The 27,059-nt window shown below is 38.7% G+C and overlaps 1 protein-coding gene and 1 pseudogene across 2 annotated transcripts; one reads left to right on the top strand and one right to left on the bottom strand.

The window, feature by feature from the left end:
• Positions 1-6,641: 6,641 nt before the first annotated feature.
• LOC140830918 (deoxyhypusine synthase-like) lies at positions 6,642-10,724 on the top strand. 2 transcript variants are annotated; one of them, XM_073194497.1, is made up of 7 exons: positions 6,642-6,906; positions 6,995-7,162; positions 7,683-7,901; positions 8,808-8,894; positions 9,620-9,728; positions 9,803-10,038; positions 10,195-10,724. In XM_073194497.1, exons 1-7 carry the CDS (start codon positions 6,727-6,729, stop codon positions 10,285-10,287), a joined length of 1,092 nt encoding a protein of 363 aa, XP_073050598.1. In that variant the 5' UTR covers positions 6,642-6,726; the 3' UTR covers positions 10,288-10,724. The 2 variants fall into 2 exon arrangements, with proteins under 2 accessions (XP_073050598.1, XP_073050599.1); XM_073194498.1 differs by having other exon boundaries at positions 6,686-6,906; positions 6,999-7,162.
• A 2,196-nt stretch (positions 10,725-12,920) lies between these two features.
• Positions 12,921-22,134, bottom strand: LOC140830141 (uncharacterized; annotated as a pseudogene).
• Positions 22,135-27,059: the final 4,925 nt, after the last annotated feature.

Here is a 27,059-nt window from a genome sequence, read left to right as displayed (position 1 = left end):
CTTATGCAGGATCACTTTGAGATGAGCATGATGGGCGAGCTCAACTACTTCCTTGGTCTCCAAATCAAGCAATGCAAGGATGGTTTCTTTGTCAACCAAGGAAAGTACATCAAGGAGATGCTAAAAAAGTTTGGGATGGAGTCTTCCAAAGCCTCATCCACACCTATGAGCACGACAGTCAGACTCGACAAAGATGAGGGAGGTAAACCTGTTGACCAAAAGTTATTTCGTAGCATGATTGGCTCCCTACTCTATGCGACTGCTAGTAGACCTGACATTATGTTTAGTGTTTGCTTGTGTGCACGATTTCAATCATGTCCAAAGGAATCACACTTATTCGCCTTAAAACGCATTTTCAAATATCTTTCAAATACTCCAAATCTCGGATTATGGTATTCTAAGAACTCATTTTTCGATTTAAAAGCTTACTGTGATGCCGACTTTGGAGGATATAAGGTGGATAGAAAGAGCACTAGTGGAACTTGTTTCTTTTTGGGAAATTGCTTGGTGTCATGGTTTTCTAAAAAGCAAAACTGTGTTGCACTTTCAACGACCGAGGCCGAGTATATGGCTGCCGGTAGTTGTTGTGCACAAATTCTTTGGATGAAGTATCAATTACTCGACTATGGTGTTACTTTTTCAAAAATTCCAATCTTTTGTGATAATACAAGCACCATATGTCTAACAAAGAATCCAGTTCAACATTCTCGTACTAAACATATTGACATTCGACATCATTTCATTCGTGATCACATTGAGCAAAATGATGTTGAACTTCACTATGTTGACACCAAGAATCAAATTGCTGATATTTTTACAAAACCACTAGATGAATCTACTTTTACTCGTTTGCGTGGTGAACTTGGCATGATTGAGTTGTAAACACTAGTCGAATACTCTCGTACATATTTGTTAAATTGAGGGGGAGTATTATTAATGTGAGCATTATAATGTCGGATAATACAAATTAATTGTATTTATCCATAATTATGGCTCAACATTCATTTATGTGCTAAATATTTTAAATTTTAGGTGTTCCTCATCTTGGCTACTTCGGAATCACCGCTCCTATTCGGATGCTCCGTTTCACCTCGGATCCACCGAACGTGTTCGGATCGTCCGAACCTGACCATAGGTTCCAGAACCTCCGATTCCCTCTTCGGACCATCCGAACAAACATCGGATCGTCCGAACTCCTTCCGATGTCATTTAATGTTCGCGCCTTCCCATGCCTGATTGTCAGACTTCGGACCCTCCGTTTACGCTTTGTAGCCTCCGTTCTAGGATCGGATCGTCCGAGTATTAATCGGATCGTCCGAACCTCCTGCCAGCAAACCGTTCCGTTCACATTCCGGACCTTCCGAACGCATGTTCGGACCGTCCGAACATGGCCTATAAATAGGCGTTCGGATCCTCTGATTTATTTGCCAATTCACATCTTCTTTCTTTCCCCACACAAAACACTCACTACTCACTATGCCTCCGCGCCGTAACGTAGCTGGCCGAAATGTTCGCCCTCGTCACGGTGCCTTTCACCATGATCTTACCCAACCACCCAACCCTCGTCCTACCCCACCTGAATTCGAAACCCGTAACATTCTGCCTGGTCGTACCCTTCACACCGATTATCTTCGTGCAAATTTCTTTACGTTGATTACTCTTATTGAGTCTCAACGTTGGGGAAACTTCTTTCTACCTTCCGTACCCGATATCATCTACCCCTCTCTCATACATCAGTTCTATGCGAACTTTTCCTTAGTTCTTGGTGGTGATGACACTCGTGTTGTTACCATTGTTCAGGGTCGGTTCATTTCTTTTTCTACCGCCGACCTCTCCACTTGGTTCGATCTTCCTCGAGACGGACCGAGTGAGTTCTTTTCTCAGTCTTGGACTGAGAATGACCCCACTTTTGATCGAGTCACTGCCTTGACCACCATCTTCGGTCGTCCGCCTACTCCTGCCGATGACCGTCCTCATGCGAAGGACCTTTCTCCTCAGCTTCAACTTGTTCTGAAGCTCATCACTTCTTCTATTGTTCCTCGCAGTGGAGACCTCTCCACTTGCAAATATCTCGATCTGTACATTCTCTATTATTTAGTCTCCCAGCGTCCTTTTAACCTTCCCCGTTTTCTTATGTACGCCATGGAGTACGCGGCTTCTTCTACTCGCGTCTCTTTTCCATTTGGCCGGTTCATTAACCGGATTCTAGCCCATCTGGGCATTGACTTTACAGATGAAGAATCCTTATCTATTTCTCCTCGCGAGACTATCGACCATGATACTGTTGTTAAGATGGGACTCTCTTGGAATCCCGTCTTATCCTCTTGGGTCATCGACAAGGATCGCATCTTTGCGTCCTATCGTCCGACCGAACACTTTCATGTTCCCTTCGGTCTCCTTCCTCCTCACGTTCAGACGAGAGGATTTCCCGCTGGTCCCCCTACTACGGGTACCACTCCTACTCCTTCGGTTGATATTCCCTCTTCATCCCATCAGCGTGTTCCCGACCCTATTAGCACTCCTTTGATGACCATGGATGACCTTCCTCATGGCTTCACTCCGCCTGCTCCCTCTGGACCCTACGATCGGATTTTCGAGTATCTCGAGCGATTGGAGACTCGTTTCGACACTCGTTTTTCTCTTTTAGAGTCTACCTTAGAGCGCCATCATACCGAGACTTCTTCGCGTCTGGATTCCATCGAGGCTGAGATGAGGAGACATAGAGAGTCGCGGGATGCGGATTCTTAGATTATGTTTTTTGTTATTTTTGTTTATTTTATCTTTATGCATCATTGTATAAAAGACTTGCATTTATTAGTGGATATTTTACCTGTTTATTTGTCTCTCTTTATACTTATGTCTTTTTGCTTATCACAAAAAGGGGGAGAATTTATTTGGTTAAAATTGCTATTAAATGGTTATTAAATAAATTCGCCTTAATTCAACCTCTTAGACTTGTTATTTGATTAAGGGGGAGTTATTTAATAATAATTTAAATTATGATGATTATTGTTATCTCAATTTTTAACCAAGTTTTGTGATCATCAAAAAGGGGGAGATTGTTACGCCTTAAACGCATACAAATCTCGAGGATGAGATTAATGTTTTTAATGCTGTAACATATCCCAAAGTTTTTGTTTTGATGATACCAAAACTTGGATTAAAAATGTACTAATGTTTTATATTGAGGCATGCAGGAAATTAAGAACAGTTTACGTTCGGAAGATCCGAAATGTTGTTCGGACGGTCCGAAATTGTGCAATTCAGAAGCAAAATAGAAGCTGTTCGGAAGCTGCGAGGAGAGCGTTCGGACGTTCCGAAGACGTGATCGGACGTTCCGAACACAAGCAATCAAATCACTTCAATGCGGAGACAAATTGATATGACTGATTGATCGAGTAAGATTTCGGACGCTACGAAGACATGATCGGACGTTACGAAGTGTTGAAGATTTCAAATCTCAGGAAACGCGGGAAAGTTCGGACGGTACGAACTTGAGTTCGGACCTTCCGAAGTTGTTCATCACTGTCTGAAAGAACTGTTCGGAAGCAACGAAGTATGATCGGTCCCTCCGAAGCATATGTTCGGACCCTACGAAGTCATGAACGGACGATCCGAAGTCATCCCAGATTTACGCAAATTGATTTCAATCAGATCGGACGTTCCGAAGCATAAACAGAAGATCCGAACCTTGGCGTCCAAGTCTAGTATAAATAGGCCTTTGAGGATGCATTTTCAATCATTCGATCCCACTCCACTCTCTTGTCTCTTACAAAGCTTTCTACTATCTCTTGTGTGCGTTGATTAAAAGAGTTGTAATATCAAAAGAGTTGTAGAAAAAGAGTGAAAGTAATACTCTCGAGTGGGTTGTAAAGTTCGTGGCTATCCTTGGAGCCCTCAAGGCCAAGTAGACGCATCGAGGCGTGGTTGTAAAAGCTAGCTTGGAGCTCCTAAAGCCAAGTCGATATAGTGATACCTCGATCCTCATCGAGAAGGGGAGACGTAGACGATTCTTCGTCGAACTTCCATAAACATCTCTATCCCTCTTTACTTTACGCATTTACTTTACTACGCATTTATTTTACGCACTTACTTTACGCATTCACTTTATTTGTGATTGTCCCTCAAGTCTTCCGCTTGCAATTTTTGCAAACTCGTTTTAAAAACGCTAAAGGGCCTAAAAGAACCTATTCACCCCCCCTTTAGGTTCTTCACATTGGGATTGTCATTTCCATTCTAGAAACTTTATAGATTAGATGATGCTTTCTATTTTTTAGGCCAAGATTTTTCTAAGAATTTTTCTACCTGTCCTGAAGAGATTTTTGATATCTCTGAAGACTGGAGTTTTCTCTAATGATCATTTGGACCATGTTATGTGATATTGTTGTCTGGCTAAAGAAACAAGACAAATCCTCATGTGTTTCTTATAGAAATACCTCGTCTTTAGTCAGATTTTGATTCCGATCAATCAGATCCTTCCTGACTTAAGACTTTTTCTTCTTCATATATACTTTCATCTGAGACAAAATCATCAAATCGGTATACTTGAAGAAGATCCTTATAATAAACTGCTTCTTCAATATATGTGGTTGGATCGAAGCATTTTATTCCTCTTTTTTCATTTTCTAGACAGTTGGTCGAGATATGACATAATGCTCCACATGTCCAGCAATTCCAATCCTTAAAACTTTCACTAGCTCTAGTGTGAGCTCTTCTGAAAGTTTTCTTTGTAGGTGTTCTTCCTGTGCTTCGAGAGGTACTCGATACTTGAGATGATATCCTACTTTTTGATGGTCTACTTCTTTGCCCAGATTTATAAGATCTGGCCTTTTGTCTGGACCAAACCGTTCTTCGTTTCCAAGAACTTTTTCCACTTCTATCATAAGGATGAGTTCTAAAAATTTTCCTCTTCTGCCTTTGTGGTTTACTTCCAATAATTGTTGGAAGATCATTTTCTTTATATAAAAAAGGAGTACGTTTGTTAATAACCCTTAATCGTTTGTAGTTCTTTTGTAATGCTGCCAGATGACACCATTCTGTAAATTTTTCTTTGAGGAAAGAGGCTTTTCCTGCCAATGTATCTGGATTGCTAGGAACATATTCCCTTATTAGCATTTCTCTCCAGAGACTTGGCATTGTTGCGAAGAAAAGTTGCATTGTTATATCTTCTTCGACCCCTGAATTTTATCTATACTTAGTGAACAACATAATATATTCATCCACTAAACATATATCATGTAATTCAAGACTATACAGAGCTTGAGTGTATTTTTTTTTCTTCTATGTATCTTGACTTTTAAAATAGTCCATCCCTATAAATTGTTCTTTAAAAAGGGTAGTCATTCTTCCGGCTATCTGGCTATGAGATTCTCCGACTAGGACTTATTCTTTGGTTTCTACCGAAGTCATGTCCCAAGTAATTTTTACTGATATCATAAGACTCATTTCTAGAAGTTTAATGAATCCTTCTCTATTGAGATCGAGTGTACCTGCTGCTATTCTCATAACAGATTTCCAATCATCTATGAGATCTTTTCTGTTTTTGAAATCTGATACATCTAGGTTAAGCATTACCCCATGAGGATGTATACGTTCTAAAACAGATTTCTCATAGGGTGTTTGGTGCAAAAGAATTTGACTCTTCCTTGACATTGTCTCTACTAGGTGTGACTCTCCACAAGTATAGAAATCGGGTTGGGATTCTCTCATATTTATATGTTGAGGTCCTAAATCCTACACTTTTCCTTGGTGATTCCTGAGAAGATGACCAGGTTATGAAGGGTGGTTCACCTCCTGTTGTGTTCATATTCAGATCTACGACCTTGACGTTTGCAAATGATTCTGCAAGGTCTTGGAGATCCTCGGGACCAATCATTTCTAAAGTTGTCATTAAATTAATTTTTTTTCTGAGACAAATTTAATTAGATTGATCATTTTCTCTTCTTCAATTAAATGTTTTAACATTACTTTAGCCTTCCCTCATTAATGTAACAGAGGTTCAGTACCAAAGGATGTTGGTAACATTCCTTTTGAAGTTTTTTTTCAAGAACCTGAGTTTTGTTCTAGGTTTTGAATTCTAGTTTGAATCTTTTTTAATATTTCGAGAATTTTTTCTTGGTTTTCAAGGATCTTCTCCACCTTTTGAGGTATATATTATAGCATACTGTCATAATTTTGTACTGTCTTTTGGATTTCTCTCAAATCTCCTGAGATCTAGATGAATCTGGTACTATTTCTAAAAATCTATTATTTTTAATCATAAATTTACCTCAGAACTCTGATAAATTCCTCTTTGTTTTTGATATCTAACCTTGGTTAGATCTTGCTGTTTCAAATATTCCAAAATTTTGAAATAACTCCTGCAAAAAATTAATCTTGAACATGTTTTGGATTCATGTAATTTAAAAAAATTCTCATAAATCTGTATGCCAAAATAATTTTTAATATGACTCTGATATTATTTTCGACCCAAAAAATTCCAATCATTTGAATTTATCACATATATTGATCAATAAAGGTATTTTGTCTTTTTCAAATACTCCTATAGAACCAAAGTTTTTTATTATAGAAAATAAATTCAAATTTAAGTTTGAGTTTTTTTTTTTCACAATTTACCCTATATCTATTTATGCTGATATAATCTATCAAGATAGGAATAAATACTATACATACAAAGCTGCGTTCTCTGATTTCTGTTTCGGTGGTGAAGCTGTGGAGGAGACTCTTATGGAATCTGCGCGCGAGGCGGCGTTCAAAAGCTCGGTTTCTCTGGGTGGCGCATCCCCCAGAATCGAGGGCTACGATTTCGATAATGGCGTCGACTATCACGCGTTGCTCAAATCCATGTCTTCCACGGGCTTTCAAGCATCTAATCTTGGTGACGCCATTCAAATTGTCAATGAAATGGTTTGTCGATTTTCTCTCGTTTATCTCTAGAATGATGTTGAATTATGCTTCAGATTGGTTATTGTTATTTTTTTTGTTGTGGTTGAAGTTAGATTGGAGGCTCTCGGATGAAAGTCCGGCTGAGGATTGCAGCGAAGAGGAAAAAAACACAGCTTTCAGAGAATCTGTGAAGTGTAAGGTGTTTCTTGGTTTTACGTCAAATCTCATCTCGTCTGGCGTTCGAGACATAATTCGATATCTTCTTCAGCATCGCATGGTGAGTGACTTTAACACTAGCTCTCTTGAAGGATTTCATGAATCTTTGTAGAATGACTTATGTGAGGGGAGCCTGTCAGCTTTACCAATCTATAGTTCCCCCTTTATTTTTCTAACTGTAATGCTTCACTTTTGTCCCTTTTAATTGGAAATTCAGAAGCTGGAACTTAAGTTATGAAATTTTAATAAGCGAACTCTTTATGTCTCTTCAAAGTTTGTTAGATCTGTGATACTTAAGTTTGGATAGGAATGACTGGCAACTGGACCTGATTGATTTTTAAAGTTGGGTTACCACCACAAGGTTGGTGGGGCAGAACTTTGTGATGGTTGTGCCAATCACTTTGAGTGGTTTTTCACACTCGAACATTGAAAAACCACAAATGTTTTTATCAAATACTGTGGCAAGTGTGAACAATTTTCATATAATGTAATATCACCAGAATTTCTTAAAATGCGGTTTCGCTCAAAGTTCAGTTAGCGAGTGCTGAATTCTGGTGTAAATTTATTCAATGCGTCTGTAGGTTGATGTGGTGGTGACTACGGCTGGTGGCATAGAGGAGGACCTTGTGAAGTGCCTTTCTCCCACATACAAAGGTGACTTTGATCTTCCTGGAGCTGTTCTTCGCTCAAAGGGCTTGAATCGCATTGGTAATTTGTTGGTTCCTAATGACAACTACTGTAAATTTGAGGATTGGATCGTTCCAATTTTCGATCAGATGTTACATGAACAAAATTTGCAGGTATTCTTTAGGACATTGTCCTTTCGTCTTGCCAAAAGATAATTTAGTAACTATGTTAACCTTCTTGGATAATCAGATTCCTTGATATGGTCTATATGAATAAAACATTTTATACTGAAGCTTACCGCTAGATTGAAATTTATCACGCTTTTATTTGAAATGAATTCAAATATTCAAAATTTATTGGATTGAGGAAGTGTTTGCAACCTCTAAAACAAAGTGATTTTTCACAATGCATTTATAAAAATAAGTTTTTTGTGTTTTTTAAGCCGAAATTCAGTTTCTACTTATTTTAATCAAATCCAAAAGCTGGCAAGCTGGCTTCATACTGATTCTGATTCTTCAAAAGTGATTCTGATATTTTGGAAAAAATGGAAATTTTCTAGACCTTCTTACCCAAATATGTTTGTCTAATGCAAAACATGTACATTATACCGTCAATCATTTCTTTTGCAAAATTTTCAATAAAGGTATTTTATTAAAAAGATAGTTTTAGAATAACTTATTTATCAAACAACCTATCTTAAAAAAATTTCAGTTTTTTACTTTTATTTTCAAACACTACTCACTTATTACTTTTTCACATTTTCACAATCTATAAATATAAATTTAACCACTTATTTTGAAGCATAAAATTTTGCTAACACTCCCTTAGCTCCTTATGTTAACAATTCTTCTATATTTACATGCTACCACGATATTTCTCCTTGCTGTAGATCTACTAGCTCAATCCCACATTATGTGATTTTGTATGGAAAAAATTGCATTTTCTAGCAGAAGCCACCACACTTTTCTCCTTTCCTAGCATTGCTTCAGCCTCTTTTTATATTAAATTTTCCTCATGTTATAGAACCCAAACAAGTCTTAATTTTTGGATTTATAACCATTTTCCATGTATTTTTCCAGAATGTACTTTGGACCCCATCAAAAGTGATTGCTCGGCTTGGGAAAGAAATCAATGACGAGAGCTCGTACTTGTATTGGGCATACAAGGTAGATGTTCATGCAAGTGTTTTAGTATTTATATTTTTTACTTCGTCTAATTTTTTTTATGGACGTTCATCAATGATGTCTGGTTGGCAAAAATGAAAAATCTTTTTACAAAATGATATTTACTTTAAGGATATGTCAGGACAACAATATATCACAATTTTGAGTTTAGGTTACCAAAGATATTTAGTGTATGTTTGGTAGGAAAAACAAAATTTACCGGTAAACTCCGTTTTTATCTAGAACCTGATGTTTTAATACAATGTGGGTATTTTAATGAATTTAAAATATATTGTTATATTATATAGCATAAAATAATATGATATTTTTGGTTTGGGGAAGGAAAAAATCTCAACCAAAAGGTGATAATTTTGACAGATGTTAAAATGTAAATAACTAGAAAGTCAAATTTTATTCCTTAAATATGAAGGTTGAGAGAGGACTACCAAGTCGGGTTTGTTGAGTTTTGGTTTGTAGCAGATCCGGATATGGGTTTTTCTTGGAAGTTGACGGAGGGATGATTGATTGTGTTTATAACTCACTCCTAATATATGTGAATATAGCAGTAACTAAGCAGTATACCTCGACTAGTTAAATAGACGGATCTGTATTTGGGGAAATTCTTCAGTTATTGTATTATCTATCATGGCTTTGTTGACTTCTTTATATTTGTAACAGTGTTAAGTATGCGAATTCTGTAGAATCTCTACCATTTTCTCTTGCTGCAGAACAACATTCCAGTTTTCTGCCCGGGCTTAACCGACGGTTCCTTGGGTGATATGTTATACTTCCACTCATTTAAGAGTGAGCCTGGTCTAGTGATAGACATTGTGCAAGGTAATTAAATTCTCTTAATCATCTTGTTCCAATCTATGTTCTAGGTTAAGGGAGTGGCTTATTTTATTAAACAGATATTAGGGCCATGAATGGTGAGGCTGTCCACGCTGGTCTTAGGAAAACTGGGATTATAATTCTTGGAGGAGGGTTGCCTAAGCATCATATTTGCAATGCGAACATGATGCGCAATGGCGCTGACTTCGCCGTATTCATCAACACTGCACAAGAATATGATGGAAGTGATTCAGGTGCCCGTCCAGACGAAGCCGTGTCCTGGGGCAAAATTCGAGGGTCTGCCAAGACAGTAAAGGTTTAATAATTCCCTTTTGAATTAATTCTTTTAAATTCCATTCCTTGGTCACTTGATTCTCTTAGTGGACTCAACAGTTAGCATTGGCTTTGTGCTGGTTGAATTATGTTGGTAGACATTATTTGTAGCAAACTATAATCCTAGCTGGATTTGCAGGTGCACTGCGATGCAACCATTGCCTTCCCTCTCCTTGTGGCAGAAACATTTGCTGGAAGGCTGAAAAGATCCACAGACCGGTTGGTAGACTAGTACTTCGCACTGGATTTCAAAAGCCTCGAGACTTTTCAATGTTTTTGTGGTAATTTGCGTGATCATGTTGGTGAGCATCATCGTAAGAAAAGTCAAATGCCCTACTACAATTGTGCTCCAAAATCATATAAAAGTAAGTTACATTAGATATTGACAGAACCAGAAGGCCCTTATTAAAACATTGCCAAAATAGACAAATCCAGGTTGTTAGTAGTTGACATTCGCAAGTTACTGTAATTTGGGGTTGTAATATATTTTTTTCAAAGGAATTTTCCGTTTTGTGTTTGACATAAGTGTATCCCGCTGCTAAATTATTTTATGGGAGAATTGGCAATCACTCCCCCTTTGACCCAAAACTTTTTCCCCACTCTCTTGTAGGTATTAATTTCCCAAATTACCCCTCACCTTTATATTAAAATAATTGATTTTCTTTTAAATATCGGTTCATCATGTTTCCGTAAAATAAATTAAATTTTATACCTTTTTGACTGGAATGCCACCGGGTTATATCCACCGTATTTTACGAACTGCTCCTCACAGTTCAACCACGCGATCGCAACCGATGGTTACCGAAGCAGATTCCTTCAGCAGCACTTAGCACAACCCTAATTCGTTTCCTACCTTAGGGTGTACAGTATAAGATAAAATTTTGAAAATAATACATGAGAGGGGCTGAGAGCAAAGATCTCTTTTATTCAAACACCAAACATTTATTAATACATAGTAACCTCCTGTAGAGGAGGAGAAACTTGTTTAGCTACTCACAGTAGCTGAACTCACTACAGACATAAACTTGAAAGAAAATTTACAAATGATTTGAAGAAAAATGAAGAGGTTGATCGATCCCTTCAGCTTCCTCTTCTTGATTTATAGAAGGCTCCTTCGGAATTTAAATTCGGACTTCAAATCTTCATAAGCCTTTACAGCTTGCTTGGGGACCATATAGTGGTTGAGTGGTCCCTTCATGACCTGTCTTTTTCTAGATTATTAATCTAGAAATTAACTTCTCATCTTCTTTTTGTTAGAGTAGGTGCACGTCGAGCCAAGTGTTGACCGACTGTTCACAATGAAACTCTTTGTATAAACGATCTTTATTTTAATAATATTTCAATTTATTAATTTGGCGCATCTTTATCTTTATACCCATGCTAGTTGCATAGATAAAGTCCTTGAATATACAAATAGTAGAAAGAATATGAGATGCTCATATGATGAGTATCATGAAACTCATATTTGGAATACTGTATATTCTAAACCGTTCCTAGTCGATTCAGCCGCCACTAAGAAGGATAAAGGCCGCTCGAGTTAGAGACTAGTATCTGCGATGTGAGTACCATGTTTCATTGGTAGGGGACATTGTGATGTCCGAGCATGCAGATAGGTGCTCCTGGTAGAGTGCACTGAACAACCCTCTATAAAGGACTTTCCAAGTGGTTCTCACTTATCGAGTGGAAAAGTCCTAGTTTATGGTTGTACACCATTAGTCCTTATGACCCGGTAAACAAGTCAAAGCGAAACGCTAGCATATAGAGTTCCGATGGATCTATTTATGGTCTTAAGCAGGCATCGAGGAGTTGGAACCTCAGATTCGATAGTACAATCAAAGAGTTTGGTTTTACTAAGAATCCTGAGGAACCCTGTGTGTATAAGAAGGTCAGTGGGAGTGCTGTGACATTCCTTGTTCTTTATGTTGATGACATTCTACTCATTGGGAATGATGTAGGAATGTTGCAATCAACAAAGATATGGTTAGCAAGTAAGTTCTCAATGCAGGACTTGGGTGAAGCATCTTTTGTATTGGGAATACAGATCTATAGAGATAGATCAAGAAGATTGCTTGGTCTCACCCAGTCCACATACATTGATACCATCGTGAAGCGGTTCTCGATGGATGAGTCCAAGAGAGGACATCTACCAATGTGTCATGGCGTGTCCCTATCCAAGTCTATGTCTCCCAAGACTAATGCAGAGATAGCGGCGATGACACGAATTCCGTTGCGCTTCCGGCCACCGTAACCGGTCCGCTTTCAAGTGGTATCAGAGAATGATTTTTGCTCTCCAAAATGAAGAACAAAAACTTGAAAAATTGAGAGAAAAAGAACAAGCAAGTCTCCCACTCTCCCTTGCACGAGCCACTTGAAAGCGGACCGGTTACGGTGGCCGGAAGCGCAACGGAAGTCAAAAATATTTAAATTTCATCAAGAATTTTCGGCCACCATAGAATTTTGTGTAATATTTACAAAAACTAAAACCATGCTTAGGATGTTTTAGAATTTTTACCTATCAACTTCAAGAAGTTGATGATGGCTCCAACTTAGTTGCAAGCAACTAAGCTCTTCTTGGCAAGATAAGTCTCCCACTCTCCCTTGCACACTCACTTGGCCGAAACTTGCTTGTTCTTTTTCTCTCAATTTTTTAAGTTTTTGTTCTTCATTTTGGAGAGCAAAAATCATTCTCTTTGTAAAATCCTCAAGTTTTTCTAGTGCAAAACTTGAGGGGATTTACCTTGTTAAGTGGTGGGCTTGATGCACAAAAATTTCTCAAGCGGTTAGAAATCGATCTCAACATAATATTATGCAAATATTACACAAAAACCGTAACCATAGCTCGGATACCACTTGAAAGCGGACCGGTTACGATTTCACTTTTATCTCCCTGAGATACCATTGACGATGAGTATACAAGATATCTGCGATAATTTCGTCTCCTTTTTCCTGGAAACGTTGGACTAGCCATTTAAGAGCATCCGCTTGTTTTCTCTTGTAATTGATCCTTCTTTTCAAGACTTTCAGATATACTCGGTGATGTGAATCTTGATACGAATAAATAGCAAACACGATTAAAACGCAATCTCACCCTCTATTTAATTACGATAATAAGACTCGTGTGTTTTCCCGATCTTTTGAATCAAGTAATTGATGTGTTATTCACCTCTAAACTATAAAAGCTTAGCAACAAATAAACACGAGGATAACAATCGAAATTTGATACGAACCTTCGAAGAACGACGCCTACGACAATCCGCACAAGCACGATCGACAAACGCCACAAAGTTATAAACTTTGATAAGTTTGATTTGATTTAACAAAGCTAAAGCCTTGAAAAGTTGAGAGAAAAATCTCACAAGTTTGATAAACTCAAAAATAAGATATGTATTGTGTGTAAATTTTTGTCCAATATATGTCTTATATCAAAAAGATAACAAGGATCTAGTTTCCTAACAAAATAAAACTCTAAATAAGGTAATTTTTCTCGGCCAAAACTCTAGGACACGGACCCCGTGTGTGCCTCCGTGTCCGGGTCCGTGTACACTCGGGTATAAACCTCAGCTGGAAGCAAAGGACACGGACCCCGTGCTCACATCCGCGTACGGGTCCGTGTAGACACTGTCTTCGCCAATATAGTAGGGCACGGACCCCGTGCCTGGGTCCGTCTTTAGGTCCGTGTAAGCTCTGTAGTTGTTCATCTCGGAGTGTAACGGGCACGGACCCCGTGTGCAGGTCCGTGTCGGGGTCCGTGCAGACTCGACCGATGCACACAATGCTTGAATCATGTTCCTTTGGCCTCCACACGCACTCCCATGCATCACGATCCCTTCATGCTTGCTCATGACTCCCTGTAGTGCCTCCTTGAACTTCTTTAGTCGTCCCCTCGTGACTGGTCCTTCCGGCAACTGCATCGGATCCCATGCTTTCCTTTGAGCTTGACCGTCCATGTTTGCATCATCCTCCCCTTCTTGAAGAGGATTTGTCCTCAAATCTAGTTCGTCACCTACATCAAACAACGACAAGTCACTAACATTAAAAGTAGAACTAACATTATACTCACTTGGCAAGTCGAGTTTGTAGGCATTATCATTGATCCTCTCAAGTACTTGGAATGGTCCATCGCCCCTAGGTAATAGCATTGAACGACGCTTTTCAGGGAACCTTTCCTTCCTCAAGTGCAACCAAACCCAATCACCTTTCTCAAACACCACCTTCTTCTTTCCTTTGTTGGCTTGCTTAGCATATTGTTCGTTTCTCTTTTCAACATTGGCTTTGACCTTCTCATGCAAACTCCTAACAAATTCAGCCTTCTTTTTGCCATCCATGTTTAACCTTTCACTCACAGGTAAAGACATCAAATCTAACGGAGTTAAAGGATTAAAACCATATACAATTTCAAATGGCGAATAATTGGTAATAGAATGCACGCAACGATTATATGCAAACTCAACAAATGGCAAGCAATTTTCCCAATTCTTTAAGTTCTTTTTAAGGATAGCACGTAATAAAGTTCCTAACGTCCTATTAACTACCTCAGTTTGACCATCAGTTTGAGGATGATAGGTTGTAGAGAACAATAATTTAGTGCCAAGTTTAGCCCACAGTGTTTTCCAAAAGTAACTTAAGAATTTAACATCACGGTCAGAAACTATCGTTCTAGGCATGCCATGCAACCTAACGATTTCTCTAAAGAACAATCCGCAATGTTAGATGCATCATCCGTCTTGTGACAAGCAATAAAGTGTGCCATTTTAGAAAACCTATCCACAACAACAAATATATAGTCCCTCCCCTTCTTTGTCCTAGGTAACCCCAAAACAAAGTCCATAGAGATATCAACCCAAGGTTCACTAGGGACGGGAAGTGGTGTATATAATCCATGTGGTTGTGTCCTAGACTTAGCTTGTCTACAAGTTATACACTTCTCACAAACACGCTCAACGTCACGTTTCATGTGTGGCCAGTAGAAATGTTCATGCAATGCACTCAAAGTTTTAGCCACACCAAAATGTCCCATTAAACCACCCCCATGTGCCTCCCTAACAAGTAGTTCACGAATAGATGACTTAGGGATGCACAACCTATCTTCTCTAAACAAGAAACCCTTATGCAAGTAGAATTTATCATGTGGACCATGCATACAAGTTTCAAACATCTCTTTAAAATCATCATCTAGCACATACAATTCTTTAACAAGCTCAAACCCCAAGATTTTAGATTCCAAAGTAGAGAAAAGCACATACCTCCGTGATAGTACGTCGGTCACTATGTTTTCCTTACCTTGTTTGTAGTTGATGATGTAGGGGAACGTCTCTATGAACGCCACCCACTTGGCATGCCGCTTGTTCAGCTTTTGTTGACCCTTAAGGTGCTTTAGAGATTCATGGTCCGTATGGATCACAATTTCCTTAGGCCTCAAGTAGTGCTGCCACGTCTCTAGGGTCCTCACAAGTGCGTAGAACTCCTTATCATACATGGGATAGTTAAGCGCTGCCCGATTGAGCTTTTCACTGAAGTAAGCCACCGGTCGTCCTCCTTGCATTAGCACTCCACCGATACCTACACCTGATGCATCACATTCAATTTCAAAAGTATTAGCAAAATCAGGTAACACAAGTAAAGGTGCATTAATCAATTTTTGCTTAATGAGATTAAAGGACTTCTCTTACTCCTCGCCCCAATGGAAAGGAACGTTCTTCTTGATTACCATTGTCATAGGTGCCGCTAGTGTGCTAAAATCCTTTACAAACCTCCTATAGAAGCTTGCAAGACCATGAAAACTTCGAACTTGACCAACAGTAGTAGGCGTTGGCCAATCTCGAATAGCACTTACTTTGTCCTCATCAACTTGAATACCCCGTGAACTTACCACGAAACCAAGGAAGACAAGTTTGCTAGTACAAAAATCACACTTTTTCAAGTTAGCATATAAATTTTCAGCCCTTAATGTGATTAGAACAAGCCTCAAGTGGTTAACATGCTCATCCAAGTTTTTGCTATACACTAGGATATCATCAAAATAGACCACAACAAATTTTCCTATGTGTGCACGCAAAATATGATTCATTAACCTCATAAAGGTGCTAGGTGCATTAGTCAAGCCAAAAGGCATAACCATCCACTCATACAACCCGTATTTGGTTTTAAACGCAGTTTTCCACTCATCATCTTCTCTCATCCTAATTTGATGGTAACCACTCTTCAAGTCAATCTTGCTAAAAATACAAGAACCATGCAATTCATCTAACATATCATCTAGTCTATGTATGGGGTGCCTATACTTAATGGTTATGTTATTGATTGATCTACAGTCAACACACATACGCCATGAGCCATCTTTCTTAGGAACTAATAAAACGGGCACCGCACAAGGTGACATGGACTCACGCACAAACCCTTTATCTAATAGCTCACTGACCTGTCGTTGCAGCTCCTTAGTCTCCTCCGGATTGCTCCTATAAGCTGGACGGTTCGGCAAGACACTCCCGGGCACCAAATCAATTTGGTGTTCAATCCCCCTCAATGGTGGTAAGCCTTGAGGTAGCTCCTCCGGAAATACATCGTCAAATCCCTGCAATAGTGAAACAATAACGCTCGGAAGGGATCCGGCTATATCACTTGTGTTAAGGAGGATCTCCTTGTAAAGAATTAACACAAGTGGTTCATGTGTGTGCAACAATTGTTTCAACTCACCTTTTTGGGCCATGTATGATTTCTTTTTGGCCTCTTTCCTCTCTTTTTCTTTTCCCTCATTTTCTTTCCTCTCTTTTTTTGTTTTTATGGCTATCTCACTCTTTTGATCACTCTTTTTTTCAGCCACTTCATTTTTGTTTTCAAAGGCCATCTCACTTTTTAATTCACTCTTTTTTTCGGCCTCATCTCTCTTTTTCTTTTTCAATTGGTCCTCCAATACTTGCTTTGGGGACAAAGGAAGCAATACAATGGATTCTTTCTTTAAAACAAATGAGTATCGATTTTTGAACCCATCATGAGTAACGTGCCTATCAAATTACCATGGCCTACCCAGCAAAATATGGCAAGCATGCCTGGGCACCACGTCACACAAAACCTCATCCTCATACTTCCCAATAGAAAAGGACACTAGAACTTGCCTATTTACTTTCACCTCCGCACAATCATTCAACCATTGAAGCCTATATGGTTGATAATGTTTTATTGTAGGCAATCCCAATTTTTCCACCATTTCAACACTAGCCACATTAGTGCAACTCCCCCCATCTATGATTACATTGCAAACCCTACCATTCACAAAACACCTAGTGTGGAACAAATTCTCCCTTTGGCTAGCCTCCTCATCCTTGACTTGGGCACTCATGATTCGCCTAGTCACTAGCGCTTCTCCTATAACTCCATATCCCTCATCGAGATCCTCCAGCGCAGGCATATCATCATCACTACCCTCGCCATCTCCCTCACTTTGTGACTCATACTCACCATCATCATTCAAAAACATTACCCTCTTATTAGGACACTCACTAGAAATATGACCCAACCCTTGACATCTAAAACATTTAGTATCTCTAGAACGAGTAGAAGGAATTTCAGTTTTACCTTGCACTCCGTGTCTAGGTGCCTCTTGCTTTGTCTCAATCTTAGGCTTGGTCACCACTTTGCTATCATCACGCTTTGGTACATTTGGTCGCCAAGAAGAAGACGTACCTCCAGTTTGGTTGGTGCGGCCAACTCCATGCCTTTTGAGTTGTTGTTCCACCTTTATGGCCATTTGCACCAACTCGTCAAGGTCCAAGTAGTGCCTAAGCTCCACTTGATCTTGAATCTCCCTGTTCAAGCCACAAAGAAAACGAGCCATGGTCGCCTCACTATCCTCCTCAATATTGGCCCTAATCATGACTACCTCCATCTCCTTATAGTAGTCCTCAACACTCTTTGACCCTTGCCTCAAAGTTTGTAGCCTCTTAAACATCTCCCTATATAGGCACAAACATCTTCCTCATGACCTTCTTCATCTCATCCCAAGACTCAATGGGTCTCTCATTATACCTTCTTCTAGTGGTCACTAATTGATCCCACCAAATGAGAGCATAGTCTAAGAATTCAACCACCGCCAACCTCACCTTCTTTTGTTCGGAGTAGTGGTGACATTCAAATACGAACTCTACCCTCTTTTCCCACTCTAGGTATGCCTCCGGGTCAGATTTCCCATGGAATGATGGAATTTTCATCTTAATGCTACCCATGTGACCATCTTCCCTAGTTTCCTCATATCTACCCCGCATGGCTTCCCTTTTTCCTCTACCAAATCCTCTACCTCTTCCATTCCTACCCCAATTCTCATTTTGACTCTCATCGCCTCCTCCAAAATCATACTCCTCATCATCTCTACCCAAATCCTTAGGCTTAGATTTACCCCCACTAACACTAACCTCAAGTTTATCCAACCTCTCATGCAACAACTCCATTTGGGTTGTCATCACTCTACTAAAATCCCCAAACAACGCATCTATTTGGGCCTTAGGCAACCCCGAATTCGAACTACCTCCTACCTCCCTCTCCATTTAATGTCAAATTTGTACCTGCAAGAAAAGGTTAGTAGAAATAAAATAATCCTCACCCAAATGCTCACGGTCACTCCAAAGAAATTCACTCGTCTTTTCTCACAATTTTGTTTGCTCACAACAAATACTTACCGTTCACTCCAAAGAAAAGTCACTCGCACTCAAGTGTATCACTCAAATTTTGAAAGCTCTCTTGGAAGTGCTCAAGCTTTGTATTCTGGGTATATCAAACAATCAAGGTTCAAACTTGTGAACAAATGCGACCGACTCACTTGGACTGTGTAGACACGAAATTCGAATATAGGGAATATATATATTTTTTTTGACTGTGAGAGACAATTGAATATGACTCTCTAAAGGGAATAGAACAATATACCAAAACAATTGTGTAGGCAATTTTTTGAAATTTTGTACTTTTTTTTAGGCTGAGTACAACTCGAAAATCCCAAAAAAAAAGAAGAAAATTGACCAAATTTTCGAGAAACACTGTTTCACGAAAATTGAATAACGATAGAACGAAACAGATCTGAAAACGATTGAAGAAATAACACAGATATGAAATTTAACAAGATAACTTACTTGATTTCAATAAACCTAAAGCTCTGATACCAAATTATGTGAATCTTGATACGAATAAATAGCAAACACGATTAAAACGCAATCGCACCCTCTGTTTAATTACGATAATAAGACTCGTGTGTTTTCTCGATATTTTGAATCAAGTAATTGATGTGTTATTCACCTCTAAACTATAAGAGCTTAGCAACAAATAAACACGAGGATAACAATCGAAATTTGATACGAACCTTCGAAGAACGACGCCTACGACAATCCGCACAAGCACGATCGACAAACGCCACAAATTTATAAACTTTGATAAGTTTGATTTGATTTAACAAAGCTAAAGCCTTGAAAAGTTGAGAGAAAAATCTCACAAGTTTGATAAACTCAAAAATAATATATGTATTGTGTGTAAATTTTTGTCCAATATATGTCTTATATCAAAAAGATAACAAGGATCTAGTTTCCTAAAAAAATAACACTCTAAATAAGGTAATTTTTCTCGGCCAAAACTCTAGGACACGGACCCCGTGTGTGCCTCCGTGTCCGGGTCCGGGTCCGTGTACACTCGGGTATAAACCTCAGCTGGAAGCAAAGGACACGGACCCCGTGCTCACATCCGCGTACGGGTCCGTGTAGACACTGTCTTCGCCAATATAGTAGGGCACGGACCCCGTGCCTGGGTCCGTCTTCAGGTCCGTGTAGGCTCTGTAGTTGTTCATCTCGGAGTGTAAAGGGCACGGACCCCGTGTGCAGGTCCGTGTCGGGGTCCGTGCAGACTCGGCCGATGCACACAATGCTTGAATCATGTTCCTTTGGCCTCCACACGCACTCCCATGCATCACGATCCCTTCATGCTTGCTCATGACTCCCTGTAGTGCCTCCTTGAACTTCTTTAGTCGTCCCCTCGTGACTGGTCCTTCCGGCAACTGCATCGGATCCCATGCTTTCCTTTGAGCTTGACCGTCCATGTTTGCATCACTCGGTACATCTTTAAGTTTTGATTTCGGTGTGTTTAACTGGTTCCAATTTATCCTTATTTATAGATGAAAATTTCGGGACCAGTTGTTTGGCTTTTATTTATTGGATTCTTTTTAATATATAGTATCTAATGTTCTTTTGTCTTTTACCACTCATTATTAGTGGTTTTCGTGTCATCTTCCACCTATTATTGGTGGTCATTGTCCTTCCACTCACATGGTGGTCCTTCTTTTGATAATGGGTTTGGTCACATGTTCCTTTTAATTTTGTCGAGGAATCTTTGGCTTTCGGTGTCCTCGAGGAAAACGTGAATGTGGTCCATCCCCACTTGTGCTTGTATCGGTAAAGTGTTTCCGATCAGATCTCGGCTTGAATCCTTTACCGAATTCCGGTTCCTTCTGGTTTGGGCATTCTGGACAGATGTTTTCAGACCATCTTCCTACATGTGCCATGTTACAGAATTTCCGACGAGTTTCTTTACTTGCCGGCAGCTTGCTATTCCACAAAAGATTTCTCTTTTTCTCAAATAAATCTTCTGCAAAACTTGTTGTTTTTCATGTCATGGAATGATCCGTTCACTGAATGATTATAAAATTTGAACGGAAACTTGACTTTGTCCATCTCAGTGAGACAGACCCATAGCCCCCAAGCTCTTCTGGTAGGAATGTCATCTTCAATGATTGAAGCAACCAGGGGTGTTTATTCTGTTGGAGGATCTTTGATAAATTTTTGAATATTTGAATCTGGCCTCCTTAACTTGATGAAATGAAAGGCTTCGTGAGAACCTTTCCCTGCTATTTCTGGGGCTGCACTGAAAAAGTATAGTTCCAAAACATCTCCTCTGGACAAATAATCATTATTCGCCCAAGTTTCGTGAACAAGCTTCCTGGATCCACTTTGGTAGACCTGAGATTTCCGGAAAGCTGGGTGATGTAGTATAAACTGAGGCAAGAGCCCCGAATTCATACCATGCTTTAACCTCCTTTGGATATGAATTTTGTTTCATCCATACCCTTGGATATTTTCCTGAAACATCAACCCTGTTAGTAGCGGGGTTGATTCCAATTCTTGTTTTCAGTTTCTCCCAATTCTGCTGATAGACCTGAAATGGAGAAATTGTTGCTTCGTTAGTACCAACCTTAGATTTATTTGCCTTTGTCAATACGAGGCCTAAGGTTGATCTCTCCCTCTTCAATCCCCGAGGTGAAGGGTTGACTTGAAGACTCAAGATAAGGATCAGGAGTCTCAATTTTTGTTTCAGCCGACTCATCTGGTGATGATCCCGACTTAACACTTGTGCAAGGGGTATTTGAATCCCACACTACAGGTATAGAGTCATGTACTCAAAAACTCTCCATTTGGGAAACCAATGGCTTCTCAATGCCCTGGAGGATAGGCCTTTGTGTTACAGACCATAACTGAGTATATGCCTGTAAGCATCCTGTAATGCGATCAGAGACAACTCTCTTATCTGCTTGTTGTAGTCTTCCCGCAACTTCTGCGTTTAAGACCAACCTGTTGAACTCGTTTTGAAGCATTTCAAGGTGTTCCCTCAAATGTCTCCGCATCTTGATAATAGCATCAATGTCAATGATGTCCATCTCTTGTCAAAAAATCTGCAAGAATGTTTTCATGAGATTTGATTATCACAATATCAAAAATATAATTCTGACATAGTGCTTGCCATCGTAATAATCTAGCCTTCTCAGGTTTAGACTCAATTCTATTCCTTAAAAAAGCTTTAACTTGTGTGTTATCAACTTTTAAAGTGAATTTCTTTGCAAGTAGAAATAATGGTCATTTTTCAAAAGCCCTTTTTACTGCATAAAATTCCTTCTCGTTGATATGCATCTAATGGCTTCTACATCTGAGAATAACCCACTGCAATATCTACATGGTTGTTCTCCATCTGGTGTGAGCTTAGTAAGAACTGCTGTCCACCAATTATCACTGGCATCTGTGTATAATACCAGATCATCTTCATCTTGAGGAATTGCCATCTTTGTAAGATTTTTACAAACTTCCTTTAGATGGATAAGTCCTTCTGTGTGTTCTTTTGTCCATATGAATCTTGCATCTTTTTTCAATAATGGACTAAACACCTTTCTGTGTTTTGCTAGGTTCTTTATAAACATCCCAGCAAAATTAACAACTCCTAGAAAACTTTGCAGTTGTTTTTTGTCTTTGAGGTTTTCTGGAAAATTCTGCACCTTTTCGACTATGTGGTCTTGTAGAATTATTCCTGAATCATCGATTTCAATTCCTAGGAATTCAATCTTTCTTGTAGCAATGACTGCTTTCTTTTCAGATAAAACCAGTCCTTCTTTTTTGCAAAAATTAGAGAAAATCTCCAAATGCTTAACATGTTCATTCATATCTTTAGATGCTATTAAAACATCGTCGATGTAAACAAACATAAACTTAAAATTATCTTTAAAAAGATTATCCCTTTTCCTTTGAAATATCTGTGGTGAATTAGCCAATCCCATTGGTAATACCTCCCAAATATAATGTCCTTGAGGTGTGGAGAAAGCTGTGAATTTCTTGCTTCCTTCCTCCATCCGAATCTGATAAAATCCGGACTTACAATCAAATTTAGAAAATATCTTTGCATTGCGTATGCAACTAATTAGATGTTCTCTACTTGGTATAAAATACCCATCAAACTCCAGAATTTTATTAATTTCTTAATAATTAATAACCAATCTGGGTTTACCTCGTTTTATCTTACCATGATTCCTTACCAGAAAACCTGGACTGCTATATGGTGACATACCTGCTTTGATCAAACCAAGGTCCAAATGTTCCTTGATTATAATCTGCATATCCCTTTGATCAATTATGTTCATTGGGATGGGTTTGCAACGGACAAATTCATACTATTTGCCTTCTTTGATCTTAAGGCAAGCCCTGAGTTGATTTCTGTTCCACCATGCCAAGGGATTTTCATTGTAATTTTCTTTGATCCTCTTCTTGACATCTTCCAATGATACCTTAGATTCGAACTCTACTTCATTTGTTTGTAGAGTTATCTTAAGGCATTCTATATCTTCTGGTTGGAGTACTTGATCTGCTCTTAACTGGAGCATTGTTTCTCCAAACCGTCTAGAATCCTTCATTTTTGGGTTCAGAAGTTGTCCTGATCAACACGCTTGCTGCGAAACTGGATCGGCAATTTTTTGTAAAATGCCTCTCGTAGTCTCTGGACTATGATTTTGTGATCACAGGGTGTTGTGAACACTAATCTTCTAGTCTCATTTTCTTGAGTATAGGACTTGAACATTTGTAGGAAATTATTTCCTAACAATATATCAGCTCATGTATCATGAAAATAAATTGGTGGTGTCTTTACCTTATACCAAGGTGTTTGTCCCGCACCACCAATCATAATTTCAGTCATCTTAATCCCTTTACATAAGATTAAGATTCTTCTGGAAATATCTCTGCCAGCAATCTTTGGTAACTCTTCTTCCAAATTATTTGGAAAAATTCCTCTTTTTGTTGTGCAGATTCCAGCCCCTGAATCAATATAAGCAGCAAAATATTCTGCCTTATATTGTTCATATAACATTCCTATCGGAATGTTTATAGATAATGGACTTGTGGTCATTGGATTTTCCACATTTTATCCTCTGACATAAACTCCATTCCATGCTCTAGACATTTCCAAGGTTTGTGTTCCTCGAGAAACTCTAATCCAAGAATCAGTCGATCTGATTCTTTCCCTGGAATTCCTTGAATATGGACTTCCAATTCTCCGATATTAATCTATCCTTGGTAAGTTCCTATCGTAGGTTGTTCCAAATAATATATTGAATTACAAGGAAATTGATTCCTTTGCTTTGTAATGTCAAATACTATTTCTACCTCCTTCCACCCTTCTGGGCATCTAATTTTTCCTATTGTAGAAAAACTTTTCAACTCCTGTTGGGTTTCTATGATAGGCTTTTTATCCCATCTATAGCTTGTAATTCTATCTCCTTGAAAAGATAATCTTCTTGATTCCAATCTAAGACTTTGATTTCTTTGTAGAATCGGTTTGTCTTGAATCTGGATATCTGTTTCCTGTATTAAGGGAAACTCGACTCTTTCTGGATAAATTGCCTGAGCAACTTTTCCGAATATCTCAGGGATCTCTATAAACTCATTTCTAATAAACAATTCAGAATGATGTGTATTAGATAGAGCATATGAAATTTGATAGGTAATAGAATATGGCCTATTACCTTCTTTCATCAACCTTTTTTCCTTGAAGTTCTGATGCAATGTCAAGGCTCGGCTGAAAGCCCGATCTGCCAGGTTGTAGGCTATCCTTGGATAGATTACTCCTACAATTTTTCCTGCACAGAAGTTTCCTGAGATTGTTCCCAGTACTGAATCTTGTATATTCCCCATTCTTTTATCGCATATAGCAATATCAATTGGTGAATCTATCCCTTCTTTGAAAGTAGCCTTTATCATAATTTGGATTGCTCCGATATAAATCCAGGACATAGTCCTTGCTACTTCTATCTTGAGTTTTTGTAATTACTCCTTAATTTCTTAGGAAGGAATTAACTGCATCTCCATTCTATTTCCTGTAAGTTCCATCGGGATTGCCATTTCCATTCTAGAAACTTTATAGATTAGATGATGCTTTCTGTTTCTTAGGCCAAGATTTCCTAAGAACTTTTCTACCTGTCCTACAGAGAAACCTTGATATCTCTGTAGACTCGGATTTTCTCTCATGATTCTTTGAACCATGTTATGAGATATTGTTGTCTGGCTGAAAAACCCAGACAGATCTTCATGTGTTTCGTGTCGAAACACCTCGTCTTCAGTCAGATTCCGATTCTGTTTCATCAGATTCTTCCTAACTCAAGACTTCTTCTTCTTCATATATACTTTCATCTGAGGCAATGTCCTCAAATCGGTATACTTGAATAAGATCTTGGTAATAAACTGCTTGTTCAATATCCGGGGAAGGATCAAAGCGTTTAATACCTCTTTTTTCATTTTCTGGACAGTTGGTCGAGATATGACATCTTGCTCCACATGTTCAGCAATTACAGTCCTTAAAACTTTCATTAGCCCTAGTATGAGCTCTTCTGAAAGTTTTCTTCGTAGGTGTTCTTCCGGTGTTTCGAGATGTACTCGATGCTTGGGATGATATCCTACTTCTCGATGATCCGCTTCTTTGTCCAGATTTATAAGATCTGGCTTTCTGTCTAGACCATACAGTTCTTGGTTTCCAAGAACTTCTTCCACTTCGTGCATAAGGATTAGTCCTAAACTTTTCCTCTTATGCTTCTGTGGTTTACTTCCAATAATTGTTGGAAGATCATTTTCTTTACAACACAAAGGAGTTCTTTTGTTGATACCCCTTAAGCGTTTGTAATTCTTTTGTAATGCTGCCATATGGCACCATTCTGCCAATTTTCCTTTGAGGAAAGAGGCTTTTCGTGCCAATGTATCTGGATTTCCAGGTATATATTCCCTAATGAGCATTTCTCTCCAAGGGCTTGGCATTTTTGCGAAGAAAAGCTGCATAGCTATATCTTCTTCGACTCCTGAACTCCATCTATATTTAGTGAATAACATAATATATTCATCCACTAAACATATATCATGTAATTCCAGACTATACAGAGCTTGAGTATATTTCTTCTTCTTCTCTGTATCTTGACTGTTGAAATAGTCTACTCCTATGAAGTGTGCTTTAAATAGGGTAGCCATTTTTCCAGCAATCTCACTAAGAGATTCACCAGTTAGGACTGATTCCTTCATGTCTAATGAAGTCATGTCCCAAGCAATTTTCACTGATCCCATAAGACTCATTTCCAAAAGTTTAATGAATCCTTTTTTGTTGAGATCGAGTGTTCCTGCTGCAATTCTCATAGCAGATGTCCAATCATCTATGAGATCTTCTCTGTTTTTGAAGACTAATACATCAAGGTTAAGCATAACCCCGTAAGGATATATAGGCTCCAAAATAGTTTTCATATAAGGTGTTTGGTGCAAAGGAATTTGATTTCTCCTTGCCCTTGTTCCCGCTGGGTGTGATCCTCCACCAGTTTGGAAATCAGATTGAGATTCTCTCATGTTCACATTCTGAGATCCCATAATTTCCCTAGGTGGTTCTTAAGAAGATGACCAGGTTATAGCAGGTGGTGTTTCACCTACTGCTGTGTTCATCTTTAGATCTACTACTTTGAGATTTGCGAAAGATTCCGCAAGCTCTTGTAGATCCTCTAAACCAATCCTTTCTAAAGTTGTCATCAGATAAATTTCTTTTCTGAGACAGACTTGATTAGATTGATCATCTTTTCTTCTTCAGTCAAAGGTTTTGACACCACTCTGGCCTTCCCTTGTTGATGTAACAAAGGTTCAGTACCAAAGGATGGTGGTAACCAACCTCCTGAAGTTCGTCTACTGGAACTGGGTTGCTGTTCCAGTTTCTGAATTCTTGTTTGAATATCCTTTAATATTCCAAGAATTTCTTCATGGGTTTCAATTATTTTTTCAACTCGTTGTGGTACAAATATAGCATGTTGCCATAATTTTGTACTGTCTTCTGAATTTCTCTAAGATCTGAAGAGAGCTTAGAGGAATCTGGAACTATCTCCAGAAACTTATTTGTTTGAATCATAAGTTTACCTGAGGTTTTACCTGAGGGTATTGATGATTCCCTTCTGGCTTCTGAGATCTAACAATATTTAGATGCACTTGTTTATATTCCAAAATATTGGAATATTCCTTGTAAATTATTTTTCTCGAACAGAAGTTCGGATTCATAATTTTTTCAAAATTCTCCTTCTCATACAATTAGTTACTAGTAATAATAAATTTGTGTTTGAAATAAATTAACCATTCGCTCTGATACCATTTTCGAAAGCGTGGGATCAATTAACATTTAAATAGAGATAAGGGTAATTTTGGGTTTTAA

This window comes from Primulina eburnea, chromosome 4 (genome assembly GCF_022965805.1).
Source record: "Primulina eburnea isolate SZY01 chromosome 4, ASM2296580v1, whole genome shotgun sequence".
Lineage (NCBI taxonomy): Eukaryota > Viridiplantae > Streptophyta > Magnoliopsida > Lamiales > Gesneriaceae > Primulina > Primulina eburnea.
The sequence above is the reverse complement of the archived record's forward strand: the minus strand, read 5'-3'. Positions and strand labels throughout refer to the sequence as shown.